Source organism: Vitis vinifera, chromosome 4 (genome assembly GCF_030704535.1).
Source record: "Vitis vinifera cultivar Pinot Noir 40024 chromosome 4, ASM3070453v1".
Classification (NCBI taxonomy): Eukaryota; Viridiplantae; Streptophyta; class Magnoliopsida; order Vitales; family Vitaceae; genus Vitis; species Vitis vinifera.
The window spans coordinates 15,907,303-15,925,189 of NC_081808.1; the positions used below are offsets into that span (position 1 = coordinate 15,907,303).

General features: G+C 38.9%; 1 protein-coding gene across 2 annotated transcripts; it reads left to right on the plus strand.

Moving 5' to 3' along the window:
- The first annotated feature begins 418 nt into the window (after positions 1-418).
- Positions 419-17,624, plus strand: LOC100258664 (formamidopyrimidine-DNA glycosylase). Of its 2 annotated transcripts, none has more exons than XM_010650649.3 (4): positions 419-752; positions 1,104-1,155; positions 9,761-9,818; positions 12,306-12,636. In XM_010650649.3, exons 1-4 carry the CDS (start codon positions 524-526, stop codon positions 12,321-12,323), a joined length of 357 nt encoding a protein of 118 aa, XP_010648951.1. In that variant the 5' UTR covers positions 419-523; the 3' UTR covers positions 12,324-12,636. The 2 variants fall into 2 exon arrangements, with proteins under 2 accessions (XP_010648951.1, XP_002268184.2); XM_002268148.5 differs by lacking the exon at positions 12,306-12,636 and adding an exon at positions 16,859-17,624 and having other exon boundaries at positions 423-752.
- The last annotated feature ends 263 nt before the right edge of the window (positions 17,625-17,887 follow it).

Here is a 17,887-nt window from a genome sequence, read left to right on the forward strand (position 1 = left end):
CAACTTATAAATATTTCAATTATTTTCTAAATAAAAATAGAAATCAAACTTGAAAACATGTTTGAATGATATTTTTTCTATTTTCATACTTGTGTGACCCACCATCAATATAAATATTATAAATATTTATAAACCATTATTTCATATATATATATATATTGAAAATTAAATATTGTATAATTTTGTTCATTTACTAGATTATGTATTATTATAGTTATAAATGAATATATATTTATATGAGATTAATTTATTTGATTAATCATATTTTTTTTCGCAATTTTTTGGTTAGTGAAAACAAAAAACCAAACATGATTTTACAAATATTATTTTTAAAATTAATTTTCACTTTTTTTTAACCAAATACATTTTCAAAAAATGAAAAAATAGAAAATAAAATTTAATTAAAAAAAAAAAAGGTTTTCTAAATCTTAAATTCCTCCCTATTTTCTTATCTTCCAAACGCTGCAAACCTGACAAACAGCTCTCAGAGCGAGCCCACAAAAGCGCGCCAAAAAAAACCACCATGCCTGAACTTCCAGAGGTAGAGGCCGCGAGAAGAGCCGTCGAAGAGCACTGCGTGGGCAAGAAGATTACGAAAGCTGTGATCGCTAATGACTCAAAGGTCATCGATGGAGTCTCTCCTTCAGATTTTGAAGCCTCTCTTCTCGGTAAAACCATTGTCTCTGCCCACAGAAAGGGTAAAAACATGTGGCTCCAGCTCGATTCCCCTCCTTTTCCTTCCTTCCAGTTCGGTACGGCTCCAACCCTAAATGAGAAAATGTGGGTTTTTTAGTTTAGGGTTTATTGTGAAACAGTGGACCCATGTGAGAATTTGGGCCTTTGATCATTAAATGAAGTTCTATTGCGAAATGCGGGATTTTTTTTTTTAATATAGATGTATTTAGCTTTATTTAAGTGGTTTTGCTGATTTCACGGTTCTAGAAACTGGTGTGAAGATTGAAACTCCATGACTGACAATGGAGGGACAGACCACCGTTCATGGAAATATGCGATTTTACTGATTTTCCATGTTATGATTTTAAAGTGTAATGTGCCAGATAATGTATTATTTCTTGTAGAAAATGATCTTTGATGTGTTTCAGGAATGGCGGGTGCTGTATGTATAAAGGGTGTTGCAGTCACAAAATATAAGAGGTGAGTTTCCTTGGGTTCTTGTGTATGTTCATGGAATTTCAAGAAAATGCGTCCATTGATATTTCTGGATGCTATCTTGCTGTCATCCAATTAGCATCTTGAGGGTGTCCCTAAAAATTGGTTTGAAATATGGATAGGTGATATAATGTAGTTTAATTTGACCATCTTATGAATTAATAGTTCTATTCAATGTGGTTGGACTTCTATATTCAGAATTCCGATAAAATTTCTTGCTATTTATGATCTAAAAAATTGTTGTAAGGCGTAACGGTAATGGTTTAGTTTATTCTATTATCACTGTGCTTCAACTTCCCTTGTTGCCTGCTTGGAATTCTGGGAGTTTTTAAAAAATCTCTTCTAGGTTGCTCCCTTTTTTTTATGCTTCTATTGCCATTGATTAATAATCTTTGCACACCCCTCATGTCATGCTTGATTGTTCATGGTTGTTGATTTTTGACACTAGAAAATCTTATGGATTGAAGGAAGCCTCCCTGCATCGAAAACATTTTTTAATGGGCTTGAAAAATTCTGCACCAAAGGGAAAAAGCATCTATGCTACTCATATTAATTTTTAGTCCTAAGCCTGACTACTTTTATCGGAGAAGTCTATATTTTAATTTTGACAGTCATGTCGTTTTAGGGTCTTATCCTCTTTTGCATTCTTGGTGATCATGTCTTTTCTAGCCACCTTTAGCTGAAATTCTTTTTTGTTGTGCTCTTCTGACTTGCATTTGAACTGAGTCACTTCATATTGGTGAATTCATTGGTCTTTGCTATTAATGGTCAAACCATCCTAGACAAGCTTTCCTCCATCCTAATGTTGGTGGTTACTACCTTTAACTTATCATGAGTGCATTTCTTATAGATTCCATCTGGGCTACTGGTTGTTGCAACACTAACTTCTTAGACTTCCAGGCAGAAAAAGTAGGTTATAGTCTACGTACAACCATTTCTTACAATAATCTTGAAGGTTAGGTCAATTACTAATATACCTCTGATTTATTCATCTCACCTTATTTTCTCAACATGTTGTATTGTAAATACTCTATGATCTATGCTATAAAATATATCTATGATTGCACACTGCTCTAATTTCTCTGTAAACATCCTTGATCAGGACAAACCCTTTAAAGATCAAGTAAAGCTGCCTTTAATAAATTACAGTTGGTTATTGCTGTGATTTTTAGGGTTTATAATGGATAAGAAGGTGAAAGCAGGGTATATGGTTTTAGTAACGGCCAAATTGGCCATGTTTTAGAATTTTGTGGGCTGAAAATAAGAAAAAGCTTGATGGTATCCTTGGAAGGCAAGGGAAAATAAGTGTTTTGCACTAAGATAGTAAAGGTAATACTAAGGTTTGTGATTAGGGGTAGGGTTTAGGGATAAAATTGGGATCACGGAAGGCTGGTCATGGGTTGAAAAGTTTGCATGATAGAGCAAAGAATAGAAAGAAGTGACAAGGAGATTAATATGGGTGAAACTTGATTGTTCCACCATCTAATGGTAATATTATGTTTTGTGAGATTAGTGTGTGATCTTTGGCAATGAGATGCAGGATAAGTTCTTGCTAGGGAGAATTTTCCAGTGGAAATGTTAGGTAATCGGTTTTCAAGAGGTTGAAGGCAGTGATAAATGGTTAAGATTGATAACTAGATATGATTAACATGAAACTAACAAAAAACGCCTATGCATAACTTCCAACAATATGCTCTGTTGTTTCTTCTTAATACACTAAGGATCTGTTTTATTCTGCACTTTATTGCCTAAAGAAATCTTTACCTTAAATATTGTGGATTATAGTAATTTAACCTTGTCAAACAAAGGTCTCTCTAACTCCGTCAACACTCATGCCTGTGAACCATGGGGTTTGGTTTGCTGAATCTGGTTATGTGTGGAAATTTATTAGACATGCAATAACTTCAACTCTTGAAGTGTTGCATCTCGTGGGGAAGTATATTTTGTAGGATCATATTCCTGAATCTAATCATTGAATGAGTATCAACATTAAAAAGATGGTGAAGGTATTGGTTGAGAGGAAGACTTTCTTGATTAGGTTGGAAGGCAAGCAAGGAGGCGAATGGTGCTCGATAACAGAGATAAGTAGAGGCTCTGTTTTTGCATTAGGTTTTGAAAAGGAAGCAGTTGAGTGGTTGGTTGATTATTTGACGAAAGCCTTAGCACTGAAGAGTCATATGGGTTTCAACAAAAAATTCAGAGGAAAATGCAGGGTGCATCTGATGGAAGTGGGCTTCAACAACCATGGAAGGTTCATTAGGATCTCGGAGTATGTTACCAACAGAAAGCCTTCCGTTCTGATTATTCCTGAGGGCGACAAGGGCAGAGGTTGGGAGAATATAAAACATGCGTTATCTTCTTTGTTGGTGGCCCATTATCCGAATGTATTAGAAAAAGGAAGGAATATAAGAGGGGAAAGTTGGTCTCACAATTATGAGGGATCGATGCACAGATCATATGCGAAGGTAGTCAGTGATGAAGGACCAAGAGGAGGTGGTCTAGTTCCAATTGGGAGATGGGCGCGTGCTGTGGTGTGTGAAAGCAAGTTTGACAGGGAGAATTGGGCTGAGGTTGGAAGATCAGTGGCGAGAAGCTTAGGGAAGAAAGGTGTGGTAACGGTTGTACCCATTTCAGCTAGAAATGGAGTATTCTTCGTTGAAACAATTGAGGAAGCCATATTTCTCCATGATTTGAGGAAGATAAAGGTTGGGGAAAGGAACATCATCCAGTTGCGAAGATGGTCGCCGAAGGAGAACGCGGAAATAGACGGGAAGTTTAGAGAAGGCTGGATCGAGTTACGGGGGCTGCCATTTCACCTATGGTCGGAGGTACACCTGAAGAAGATTGTGGAGCAATGGGGGACAGTAAATGAAATCGATTGGCGCACGTTGAAGCTGTTCGATCTCAGCAGGGCGAGGTTAAAGATCGCAATGAGGGATAAGGCAATCCTTCCAGCTTTGTTAGAAGTGTCTGATGGGGAGTGGGTGTTTACGGTCATTGTCGTAGTGGTCGGAGACGAAGAAGGAAGGAGAGGTGGCGAAAAAGGTGAGTCGACTCGGGTGGCTGGCGCTTCTCACTCGGGGACAGATGGAGGAAAACGAGGGGAGAGTGGAAGATCAACGGCGGGAGGGAGATGTCGTGTCGGGGAAGACAACAGACAAAGGAAGGAGGGAGAAAAGGGTAGGGCTATGATTACCTCAGCCGGCAAGTGTGACAAGGGCCACCAACTCCCATCACAGTCTTGTTTGAAAACAGATGGGATGGACGGGATCGAAGCAACAGGAGGAGAGTGGGCTGGAGAAGACGAAGCTATTACAGATGTGGGCTGTCGGGCCTGTGAGAGGAAGGCCCAGTCGCTGGCAAGGCCTGGGCTAAGTGCAGTTATAACGGGCTGCAAGCTTAAAGGCCCAATGGGGTTGGGCCTAAGTCCAGAAGGGCTCACTCCATTTGTGACTGGGACGTCGTTACGCAAGGAAGAAGACTCTTCTTCTGCAATCGAAAAGGGGAAACCAGACCCCGGACCCCTCGAGGTCTAGTCGAGCAGGCTAGCGAAGAAGAAGGTGCTGCACAGTTCAAGGAAGATGTGGTCAACCTTCTTTCCCCCAAGCTCAGAGCAACGACGGGGAATCCGGTGTAGCAGCGAGCCCTTTTCGCGCGGAAAGACCAAGGTGGATAGCGAAGGGGACTCAAGGGCAGAAGATTCAGGTGCCGAATCTCAGGCGAAAAGAGGTTTAAGTGCAAGCTCTCTTTTTTCTCCTCGATTTCCAAGGCCCCGCAAGAAGAATTTAGGGGAAAGGGCTTCGGCGCCGAGAAAGGAAGAGATTTCGAACAATGCTTCATCTGACGAAGATATGGAAGGATTTTTGGGCCGAGTGGAGTCTGATCCTCGAGGCTCAGCAGTCATGGGTATGCCTTCTTCGCCAGTAACCAGAGGTAAAGGGCCTAACTTGTTGGGGAATTGTGGTTCGATGGTTGCGGAATCTCTGGAGGTAACGCCTTATCTTTTTCAGCCTACCCAGCAATATATTCCTTCTTCTAGCGGCCTCACTAATTCTCTCTTGAACCCTTCTGTCTCCATTCCGAGTCCTTCTACTCCCTTGCTTCCCGTTTCAGCTTCTCAATCCTTGGCCCCTACAGAAAACCGAGTAAATTCTGAATTTTTTTTCAAAAAAGCCAACGATGCTTTTAACGGTCAAATTACTGTTGATATCCCTAATTCAGAAATGGAGGTGATCCAGCCTGCTTGTCCCAACCAGATGTGTGAGAGTGTCAACCCTCTCTCAGCTTCCAGTGAGGCTGCAGTTAACCTGGGTGGCATTGCGGGCTCTCCTAAGGGAGAGTTCCAAATAGAAGGACCTTCCCCCAGGAGAATGGCAAAAGTATGTGAGGTTTTAAAGTCTCTAGATATCAAGGTGTATTCCAGGAGGAAGAGTAGATGCTCTACAGGATTGTGAGACCAATTGGATTTGGATCGGGATCAGGGTCAGAGTGTTTCACATGAAGATAATCAGTTGGAATACCAGGGGTTTGGGTTCTAAGAAAAAGAGAAGGGTGGTCAAGAATTTTCTGAGTTCAGAAAAGCCGGATGTAGTAATGATTCAAGAAACTAAAAAGGAGGAGTGTGACAGAAGGCTAGTGGGTAGTGTTTGGTCAGTCAGAAATAAGGATTGGGCAGCCCTTCCGGCGAGTGGGGCTTCGGGTGGGATTTTGATCATTTGGGACTCTAAAAAGTTGCGTAGGGAGGAGGTAGTGTTAGGCTCTTTTTCGGTCTCAATCAAGTTCGCGATGGACGAATGCGAATCTTTGTGGCTATCTGCAGTTTATGGCCCAAACAACTCAGCTCTTAGGAAGGATTTTTGGGTGGAGCTTTCAGACATTGCTGGGCTCTCTCATCCGCGTTGGTGTGTGGGCGGCGACTTTAATGTTATAAGGAGAAGTTCAGAAAAATTGGGAGGTTCTAGATTAACCCCATGCATGAAGGATTTTGATGAATTCATAAGAGATTGCGAATTGATAGATTCACCTTTAAGGAGCGCATCATATACTTGGTCAAACATGCAAGAGAATCCAGTATGCAAGAGATTAGATCGCTTCTTGTACTCAAATGAGTGGGAACAAGTATTTCCTCAAAGTCTTCAAGGAGTACTGCCAAGATGGACTTCAGATCATTGGCCAATTGTTTTGGAAACTAATCCATTCAAGTGGGGACCAACGCCTTTCAGGTTTGAGAATATGTGGTTGCAACATTCTAGTTTTAAGGAGAATTTTGGAAGATGGTGGAGTGAGTTTCAAGGAAATGGGTGGGAAGGGCACAAGTTCATGAGGAAATTACAGTTCGTTAAAGCCAAATTGAAAGAGTGGAATAAGACTTCTTTTGGAGAGCTAAGTAAAAAGAAAAAAGATATTTTAGCTGTTTTAGCTAACTTTGATTCCTTGGAGCAAGAAGGGGGACTATCCCATGAACTTTTAGTCCAAAGAGCTTTAAGTAAAGGGGAGCTAGAGGAGTTGATTTTGAGAGAAGAAATACATTGGAGACAAAAAGCTAGGGTGAAATGGGTAAAAGAAGGGGATTGCAACTCAAAATTTTTTCATAAGGTGGCCAATGGCAGGCGAAATAGGAAATTTATCAAGGAGTTGGAGAATGAAAGTGGCCTAATGTTGAATAATCCAGAGAGTATAAAAGAGGAGATCTTAAGGTATTTCGAAAAGCTTTATGCGAGTTCTTCTGGAGAATCGTGGAGAGTGGAAGGCTTAGATTGGTCCCCTATTGATGGTGAGAGTGCGTCCAGGTTGGAATTCCCCTTTACTGAAGAAGAGATTTATAAGGCCATTTTTCAGATGGATAGGGATAAGGCTCCTGGGCCAGATGGCTTTACCATTGCAGTGTTTCAAGATTGTTGGGATGTGATAAAGGAGGATCTAGTGAGAGTGTTTGCAGAATTCCATAGGAGCGGAATTATCAATCAGAGTACCAACGCTTCCTTTATAGTCTTGTTACCCAAAAAAAGCATGTCAAGGAGAATCTCAGACTTTAGACCCATTAGCTTGATCACTAGTCTTTACAAGATAATAGCCAAAGTGTTAGCAGGGCGTCTAAGAGGGGTACTTCACGAGACCATTCATTCCACTCAAGGAGCCTTCGTGCAAGGGAGACAAATTTTGGATGCAGTTCTCATAGCCAATGAGATAGTGGATGAGAAAAGAAGAACAGGGGAGGAAGGAGTTGTATTCAAAATTGACTTTGAAAAGGCCTATGATCATGTGAGTTGGGATTTTTTGGATCATGTGTTGGAGATGAAAGGGTTTAGTCTTAGATGGAGGAAATGGATGAGAGGTTGCTTGTCCTCGGTTTCTTATGCAGTCCTAGTGAACGGTAATGCGAAAGGGTGGGTTAAGGCATCTAGAGGTTTAAGACAAGGCGACCCTTTATCACCTTTTTTGTTCACTATAGTGGCAGATGTATTGAGTAGGATGTTATTGAAAGCTGAGGAGAGAAACGTCTTGGAGGGCTTCAGGGTGGGCAGGAACAGAACAAGGGTATCCCATTTACAATTTGCAGATGATACCATTTTCTTTTCCAGTACTCGAGAAGAGGATTTGATGACGCTTAAGAGTGTTCTGCTAGTGTTTGGACATATTTCCGGTTTAAAAGTTAATCTTGACAAAAGCAACATCTATGGCATTAATCTTGAACAGAATCACCTTTCTAGACTGGCCGAGATGCTTGACTGCAAGGCTTCTGGGTGGCCTATACTATATCTAGGTCTTCCTCTAGGAGGGAATCCTAAGGCAAGTGGCTTTTGGGATCCTGTGATTGAGAGGATATCAAGGAGATTAGATGGGTGGCAGAAGGCGTATTTATCTTTTGGAGGTAGGATAACACTCATTCAATCTTGTCTAACCCATATGCCATGTTACTTTCTCTCCCTGTTTAAGATTCCCGCCTCAATGGCAGCAAAAATTGAGAGAATGCAAAGAGAATTTTTATGGTCAGGCTAGGGGAAGGAAAAAGAGACCATTTGGTTAATTGGGACGTTGTGTGCAAGCCGAAGTCGAGAGGGGGTTTGGGTTTTGGAAAGATTTCTATGAGGAATGTCGCTCTTTTAGGGAAGTGGTTGTGGAGGTATCCTAGGGAGGGTTCAGCTCTATGGCATCAGGTTATCTTAAGCATTTATGGATCACACTCCAATGGCTGGGATGTCAACAATAATGTTAGATGGTCTCATCGTTGTCCTTGGAAGGCCATTGCACTTGTCTTCCAAGAGTTTTCCAAGTTTACTCGGTTTGTGGTAGGGGACGGGGATAGAATTCGGTTCTGGGATGACTTGTGGTGGGGGGATCAACCTTTGGGAACCCAATATCCAAGATTACTTAGCGTAGTCACGGATAAAAATGCTCCTATTTCATCAATTCTCGGGTATTCCCGTCCTTTCTCTTGGAATTTCAATTTTCGCCGAAATCTTACTGATTCTGAGATTGAAGATTTAGAAAGCCTCATGCGGTCTCTTGATCGTCTACACATATCTCCTTCGGTTCCAGATAAGAGATCCTGGTCCATATCTCCTTCAGGTCTCTTCACAGTCAAATCTTTCTTTTTGGCCTTATCCCAATATTTCGAGTCGCCTCCAGTGTTCCCTACTAAGTTTGTCTGGAATTCTCAAGTCCCTTTCAAAGTCAAGTCCTTTGTCTGGTTGGTGGCGCACAAGAAGCTTAATACTAATGACTTGCTACAATTGAGAAGACCCCACAAAGCACTTAGTCCCAACATATGTAAGTTGTGCATGAAGCATGGAGAAACAGTAGATCACCTTTTCCTCCATTGCTCGTTGACCAAGGGGTTGTGGCACAGATTATTTCAGTTAGCAAAGATGGATTGGGTTTCCCCAAGGAGCATCTCTGACATGTTTTTTACTAATTTTAATGGTTTCGGTTCTTCTAAGAGAGGGGTTGTGTTATGGCAAGACGCGTGCATTGCGTTAATGTGGGTGGTGTGGCGGGAAAGAAATGCAAGGATTTTTGAGGATAAAGTAAGGAATTTAGGGTTTCTTTGGGATTCTATTCGTTTTTTGGCTTCTCTATGGGCTTTTTGTTCTAAGGTTTTTAAAGGGATACCTCTTAACATGTTACAACTTGATTGGTTAGCGGTGTGTAAATAGACCGTTTGCTTATTCTCTCGCTGTATTTCTTATATTTGATTCTTGTAGTCTTGTTTTTCTTTGGTGGGAGGATTTCTCATCCTTCTAATTGTACCTTCTTTTTATCAATATATTTCGTTGTCGTTTCCTATCAAAAAAAAAAAAAAAAAACTAACAAAAAACAAAGCAAAGGAGTGTCAAAAGTTGTGGTATGGCAAATAGGAGTCTCTTCTTGGCAGTATAAGATCAATAAAAGAAGATGATTGGCGTGAAGTGCTCAATGTAAATTTTATTGTTTTACTGATTTTGATTCATCAAAATCTTTTTCTTTGTTATTCAAAATATGACTTGAGATGGATTTAACTTTTTCATATCTGATGCTTATTGAGTGTATTCTCCTCTATAAAACAGTTTGCAATTATGGGTCATAATAACGTAAAGAGTCTTGATTACAGGTCTGCTGTCAAGGATACTGATGAGTGGCCATCCAAATATTCGAAGTTATTTATTGAAGTAAGCATGGTTACTCTTTTCCTAAATCTATGGTGCTGACAATCTGATTGAAATTACTAGGAAATTAATTTCCTGATTTTCAAGATTATATGGTCATATACTTTCTTGTTTTATTCGCCTAATTTGTAGGATAAAGGATTTCTAGGAATTAGTTAACTATGTTATTTTGTGTAATTTAGTTTCCTAATTTTGTAGGATTGTACGTTATAGATCTTGAAAAAAATAAAAATATTCTTTTCCATATGGTATCAAAGTCTGTTCAAGGTCTGTAGGTTCTCTTCTAATTTTTAACTTGTGATCTTCATTATCGCTGATTTCCAGTGGCTTTTATTGCCATTATTCTCTGCCTGAAGCGGCCGTCATTGCCTTTACCATTTTTTTTTCTCTCCTCTTAGCGGCCTTCTTTATTGATGATAATTTCCAAACCTTTGTTATAATTCAATAGTTTTTTGCATCAGCAATTACACCAATGTTTATTAAGTTTTGTCTCTATTTTGCTACCCACTATGTTGAAAAGCTCAGAAAACAAAACCTAAGAAAATCCGACCTCAAATCCTGCATTCTAGTTGCAACCGCCTACCAGACAATGCCAAACCATTAGCCCTCATTCAAACTTATCGCCTGAAACTATCTGGTATGGTCTCAGCATGTGCGCACGTTATCGAAGGAAAAAGGAAAGTTCAACCACTTTAGTGTACCAACACTGAGTGAAGATGATCCCAAGTTTGCCATCTAGGATGAGGACTCAATAATCATGCCTTGGCTATGGAACATGATGCAATCTGAAATCAGCAGAATGTGTATGTTCCTGACTATGACAAAGGAAATCTAGGGGAGAGTGGAACAGACTTATTCTATAGTGTAAGATGTTCAAATTACGAGATAAAGACCAAGATTCACTCTACAAAGCACGGTACTTTATTTATAATTGAGTACTATAATGTTATGATTTGGGGATCCCTTTGGGGGCGAACCACAAGTCTGTGGCTGTTTGGGATGGGGTGGAAGAGAGATTTCGGAAACGGCTGGCCTTGTGGAAGAGGCAATTTATTTCCAAAGGAGGGAGAATCACTCTAATTCGGAGTACATTGTCAAGTATGCCCATATACTTGATGTCTTTACTTCGAATGCCAAGAGTGGTTAGTCTAAGGTTGGAGAAAATTGAAAGGGATTTCTTGTGGGGAGGGGGTGCTTTGGAGAGGAAGCCTCACTTAGTTAATTGGGATACCGTTTGCATGGACAAAAGGAAGGGGGGCTTGGGAGTTAGACGCCTATCCATCCTTAATAGGGCCCTTCTTTGCAAGTGGAATTGGTGTTTTGCGAATGAAAGGGAGAAATTTTGGAGGCATGTAATTAGTAGGAAGTTCGGGCTGGAAGAAGGGGGTTGGGGTTCTAGAGAAGTTAAGGAGAGTTATGGAAGGAAATAAGGAAGGAAGGTGCCCTTATGTAAAATAAAGTCGTTTTTTCAGTGGGGAATGGTAGAAGGGTAAAATTTTGGAAAGATATATGGTGGGGGAACTTCGCCTTATGCAATTCTTTTCCCTCCTTGTATGCTATTGCCTCCTCTAAGGAGGCTTGGGTAGAGGAGTTTTGGGATACTTCGGGAGTGGAAGGGGCTTGGAGTCCTAGATTTTCTAGGCCCTTCAATGATTGGGAGGTGGAGGAGGTGGAGAGGCTTCTTTTGACAATCCGAGGTGCAAGGCTTATTCCTCTTATGGAAGATAGAATGATGTGGAAAGTGACTTCGAATGGGATTTTTTCAGTTAAATCACTCTATAATGATCTATCTTCAAGAAGAGCTGGTCTTTTCCCTCATGGTTTGATATGGAATCCTAGCGTGCCTTCCAAAGTGGGTTTTTTCGCTTGGGAGGCTTCTTGGGGTAAGGTGCTTACTATGGATCAGCTTAAAAAGAGGGGGTGGGCTCTTGCTAATAGATGTTTTCTGTGCTGTGAGGAAGAGGAGTCTATTGATCATATTCTTATACATTGCTCCAGGGCAAGAGCTTTATGGGAGTTTTTGTTCGCCCTTTTTGGAGTGTTTTGGGTCCTCCCATCTTCAGCTAGAGATACCCTTATTGAATGGAGGGGCTTTATGTTGGGCAAGAAGCATAGAAAGGTGTGGAAGGCAGCCCCGTTGTGCCTTTTTTGGGCGGTTTGGATGGAAAGAAATAGGATTGCGTTCGATAATGAGGACTTTTCGGTTCATAGGTTGAAAAATTCTTTTGTTTGTAATCTTTGGGTATGGACAAAGTCAAGTGTAAATGAAGGTCCTCTTCCTTTACTTAGTTTTTTTGATTGGCTAGGCGCTAGATGAGGGTCGGGTTTGTATTTTCTCTTCTTTTGTGTGTGCCTTAAGGGGCCTTTTGTATACCCCCTGTATGCTGTTGGGTTTTCCTCAAGGTGCCCTTTTCTAATATATTTCTACTTTTGCCTATCAAAAAAAAAAAATAATGTTATGAAGTGATTGTGATCTTTGATGTGTTTCAGGAATGGCGGGTGCTGTAGAGCCCTGCCAGTTAATTGTAAAAGAGCATCATCAGTGATCTCGTCACTCAATGGCCGGTCTATACAAATATTCCTCCATAGAAGAGGGTTGCTTTTAACAACATTGCAGAGAGACCTGCAAACTCTTTCAACCACAAGGAGATCCAGTCTCGTCATCAGGATGGACTTTGGTACATGCCTGCAATTCCTTTTCTTGGTTGCTGTTGATCCAATTTCCATGGCAGCTAAAACTCAGAAATTCACTGAACCCACCATCACATAAATTTTTACCATCTAAACCATCAAACTCATTACAAGGAACCGATTTCTCAGCATTACTAAATTCTGGTTGAAATCTCATTGCACCGCTCCAAACCAAATTTAGATTGGCATACAATCCACGACCCTCTCCCTAGGACCAACACTTCTGGCATTCCCTCAAAGAAATGCCCAAATACACAAAGACTCGAACACCATACGAGAAAAGAAACATCAAACATAGATGAAAACATACAAAAGTGATTAATTAATGTGAATAGCCTTATTTCAAGCGCGAATCCATGGGCTAAAACAGGGGAATGATTCAAAATATGATTTGAATAAAAACAGGGCGCAATTTCTACCATCAAATCCGAAGATGGACATGTATGCAAATTATTTTCGGATGGGATCAATGGCCTTAACAGAATGAAGAACATATCAAACAGACAAAGATTCAATTTCAACACAGCAACTTGTGGCCCTTTCCGTCCACACTAATCAACAAAATAAATGCCCAGAACCATCGAAGAATCATCAAGAATCGAATAAGATAAAGCATAGGAAATAGCTGAAAACGTACTTGGGCAGTCTTGGCTGCAATCGCTTGGCTTCCCGCTCCTTTGTGTTTTTTTTTTTTTTTTCAAAATCCCCGTGAACCGTTCTCTCTTTTCCTTCAAGATAATTTCTTCTCCCTCCTTCCCCTAACCTTCCTTTACGTATATATCTCAGAAAAAGGACCCCCAAATCTGTTCCAAAAAGGAAAATCCCCATTTCTTTTTTTTTTCTTCTTCTTTTTTGCAATCCTTCTTTTTTATGTATTTGTATCAGCCTCCCAGAAACTCAATCTGCTGAAGGAAATCTACTTTCTTTTCTTCCATTTCGTTTCCTTTTCGAAAATTAGAATACCTCTCCCTTACCTTTGGAGAATCCTTTCCTCCCATGTATGCAGCCAAGTCGATCTCTTCCTTCCAAAAATATTTTTGCTTGCCTTCTTTGAGTGTGCATGCCTTTGTGAGAGTTGATCAACAACCCCAATTCTCTTGTCAAACAATAAAAATGAAAATAAAAAGAATCAAACCAAAAAGAGTTAGCAATCTTGCAACATATAAAAGAATAAAGTAAAATAAAATAAATAAATAAAGTAAAACAAAATAATAAAATAAAATAAAATAAAATGGTCAATACTATGTGGGCCATGCAAGTCATACGACTATGTGAAACATGTAAGAAATGCTAAAAATAGTCTAATAGGCCAAATGTGCCTAAGAGGGCCTAGGTGAACTTAGACGGGCCTAGGGTGAAACTAGGTGGGTCTAACTAAGTCTAACCTAAAGTGCACCTAAGTGAAGCCTAATCTAAACTTGAAGGGCAGCCAAGGTCATAATGTGGAGCTGGATAAACCCCTCAACCAAAGTCCCCAAAGTGGCTCAGAAAAAAGGTAAGCAGTATAAGTAGTAATGAAACACCAAGGAATTACTGTGGAGCACTGGAAGTGAACTTAAAGACATGTACTAAATGGACAAAATGGAGGGTCTACAACTAGATAACATATTCCCTTCCATTATCAGATCTCAAGAATTGGATTTGAGTTAAATTAAACACTCATCATTTTATAGAAAACAGAAAATATAGTACTAACATCTAACTTTTGTTTCATAAGATAGACCCTAGGAACTCTTGTACAATCATCAATAAAAGACAAACTATTTTGCCCTAGAAATACTTTAGACCTTTGGAGGTCCCAAACATCAATATAAATAAAACTAAATAGAATAGAATTTCTTTTATTATTCATAGGAAAAGACACTCGATGCTATTTAGCAAGTTCATAAACATCACAATGATTATTTTGAATATCTAATTTTTCAAACAAATTAGCAAACATTTTCTTTAATAATGTAAATTATGGATGACGAAGACAAAGATAAAGTAACCATCTTCAGTTTTATTAAACCTAGAACTTTCGAATAAATGGGAAAGAGGATGTGAACATTTTGTACCACTTTCAGTTTCAAAGAGGTACAATCTATCTTCTCTCTAGCATGCCCAATCATCATCCACATACAAAGTTCCTAAAAAAAACTCAGAAGGTGAAAATTTCATGGAGCAAACCAAATTTTTGATAACTTTACAAATAGATAACAAGTTAACATAAAGCCTTGGAACGTGCAAAACAATTTCATGCATGATATCTTTAGCCAAAGAGATATTTCATTGACCAACTATGGTGACAAACATTCCATCTGCTTGATTTCCTATGCATGAGCTGTAAGTTAGGAAGCAACTTGAAGAATTGGTCATATTGCCCAAAGCTCCTAAATTAATGACTAAGGGCTTAAAACTTGCTCTTTTAAGACATTTATGACAAGAGAATACTTATGTGTCCAAGAAAAACATGTTATCCCCCCAGACTTCTCAAATCATGATAGGAATTGCTTCAATTTTTCGATATCTTCTCTATTCAATTCTCCCTCTTTGTTGGCATTTATGTCTAGAGGTTTTTCATCAATGTTGGCAAGATTAGCATGAGGTTTATACTCTTGGTTCTTTCCTCGACCTCCATTTCCTTTTCCAAAAACATTTAGAGGTTTTCCATGGAGTTGGTAGCATGACTCTCTACTATGTCTCGGCACAAGTACACCACTCAAAATCCTCATCACTAGACCTCCTGCCTTCATTCTTTCCTGAGCTTATGGTTAAGTCAGTAGTAGTAGTAGTAGCGATGGTTTGGCTATCAACAGCGGCAACACTGTTTTTTGGTTGGACTGACTCATAAAAGGAAGAGTCTTTTTACCAAGAATTTGGACTCTGATTAAATCAAAATCATTAAGCAATCTAACCAAGAAACAAAAACTCTCTCCTTCTCATGAACTCTTGCTACATTGTCACATCTTTGTCACACTCCATTTTTAAATTCTAATACTAATGTAATTTGAGCCACAACCCCTGTATAACATTGTAGTATTCAAGGACTGAAAGATTATCTTATTTGGTATTATGAATTCTAGTCTTTATTTTATAAATCTAAGCAACATCTCCAACCTTGAATAGGTTTGATGGACAGCCTCCCGAATCTCCCTTGATGTAGAGAGAAACATACAAGTTCCACTGATCTCTGACAGTATTAAGTTTCATTTTCAAGGCAATATCTACAAGTCTTCCTTACTCATCTTTGGCCCGAATAAATAACTTAATTACCATTTTCCCTTCAGGTATTTTTTTATTTTATTAATTGTGACCACTCTAGGTAATTGCCTCAATTCAGTTTAAATGTGGCTAGAATACTCTACAATTCTCCCTAGGATTGGGAATGGTTATCACTGTTTATGGTTGTTTGCATAGTGGTGAAAGAGGCTAAATTTTTCTGTCATCATTGGTTGAGTAGTAATAAGATGAGATTATTGTAATGGGGAGGACACACCAGATAACAACAGACATTGAAAAATGGGTTATGAACCAATCCCTTGAACCATTGCCGACAATGAAGGCTGAAAGAGTGCATGAATGATTCCAGCAATTAAGGCTGGAAAAAATTGGGACCAATGCCAAAAATTAGAGTCGGTAGACAGAAAGAAAGAAAGAAAGAAAGAAAGAAAAGAAAAGAAAAAAAAACTACTATGCACAAGGCTATGATACCATGAATATAGAGAATGATTTCTGAATAATACTAGAGTTTTTACTAGATATATTTACAATCTATTTATAATGTTTACAAGGGCAAAAAGAAATGGAAATTACTCTATTTTAGGCTTAGAATTACTCCACTAAATTACTGGAAATAAATCTGCTATTGAATTAGTCCCTAATTACAGGAAATAAATCAAGTGAACTATACAGAAAAAGCAACAAAACTTATTGCACCGATTCTCTAACAAAAACAAACACAATTTGCATATTGATAAAAATCACACAAAATTACAGTGTGTTTTTAAAGGTGAAATATCCCCTATGGCAGTGTCAAATAATGCCCCCAGGGCCAGACAACAACAACATTGGGTTATAGGAACTATAACACTTACTACCAACATAGGAGATCACCCATATTTGGCCTGGACAACAGATCAAAATCACAATGGAGGGTTTTAGGGTGAAACACTACAAGAGCGGAGACCCCTGACATAAGTTAATTGAGCGTCCAAAAAATATTGGCGATAACTGCTCAATATTGTGCTTTGAAGCAGGTTATTTGTGTGAATACGTTGCAACATTGAGTGGTTATCATGTTTTTCACTCGGTTTAATCCCATTTTGTCTACTAATGTGATTTATAAGTATTTTATGGTGATTGTCATGCAGGATTGCACAAGTATATTGGCACAACTTGTGGTTGCCAAATGATCAATGGTGAGCAAGGTTCTGAACTGCTAGTGAGAAAAAATGCAAGTGGCTTGAAGATTAGCAAAATTTGAGCATAAAACAAAGCATTTGAATCATGGGAAATCGCCTAGCAGTTTCCATACAGTGAGGATAGCACTCTGCATGTAAAATAGAAGAATGAAATCATAGTGAAAGCTCCAGGTACTTAGACAGTGCTATAGGATGGCAGTTTCACTTGTGTGTTTTGTTTCAACATAAGTTGGGAAGTGTCTGTCACCTAAAAGCACCATGTGTTGGTGGTTTCACTAAAGTGTGCACTGCATTCTCATTTATGCCAAAGTGCCAGTTTTGTTTCAAAAAGTTTGCACACTCTAGGTGGTTTAAAAGGTGGTTAGAGGCTCAAATAAAAAAAAAGTTGGTTGATGGAAGGCCACTTAATGCTTGCATGATGTTCTATTCAGCTCCTTAAGCACCATTTGTCTAAAAACTCTATTGGTTGTATTAGTTAGAAATCTTTTTCAGCTTTCATCATTGTAAGCATTCTCTCTTCACTTAACAAACATGAGAATGGATAGGTGATCCACAATTAGGTTTGGCTAAGGTTTTTGTTTTTGAAGAAAGGATGAATTTTGGTTGAAGATCCAACTCTCTAAAATGGGATTTGGTTGGAGATATTTGATGGTATAAATCCATTTTTTGTGTTTTGCTAATAAGAATTGAAGTTTTCTCCTTTGTTGTTCTCTAATCTGAGGCTGCTTTATTCTTATTAACATATTTTAAATGCTTAACTATATTTCGATTTAAAAAATTTTCAACTTGATCAATTAACTCCAAAATCAGTTGAATTTTATAGTGGAATCCATTTTAAACTGATTAAAGTGAATCTACAAATTAAGTGATCAATCTTTATTGTATTTTGAAGAGATTTTTAACAGAAAAATCATCCAGGAACACTTTTATACAAGAGGTCACATGGCAAAGAATTTGGAAACCAATTTAATGGAATTC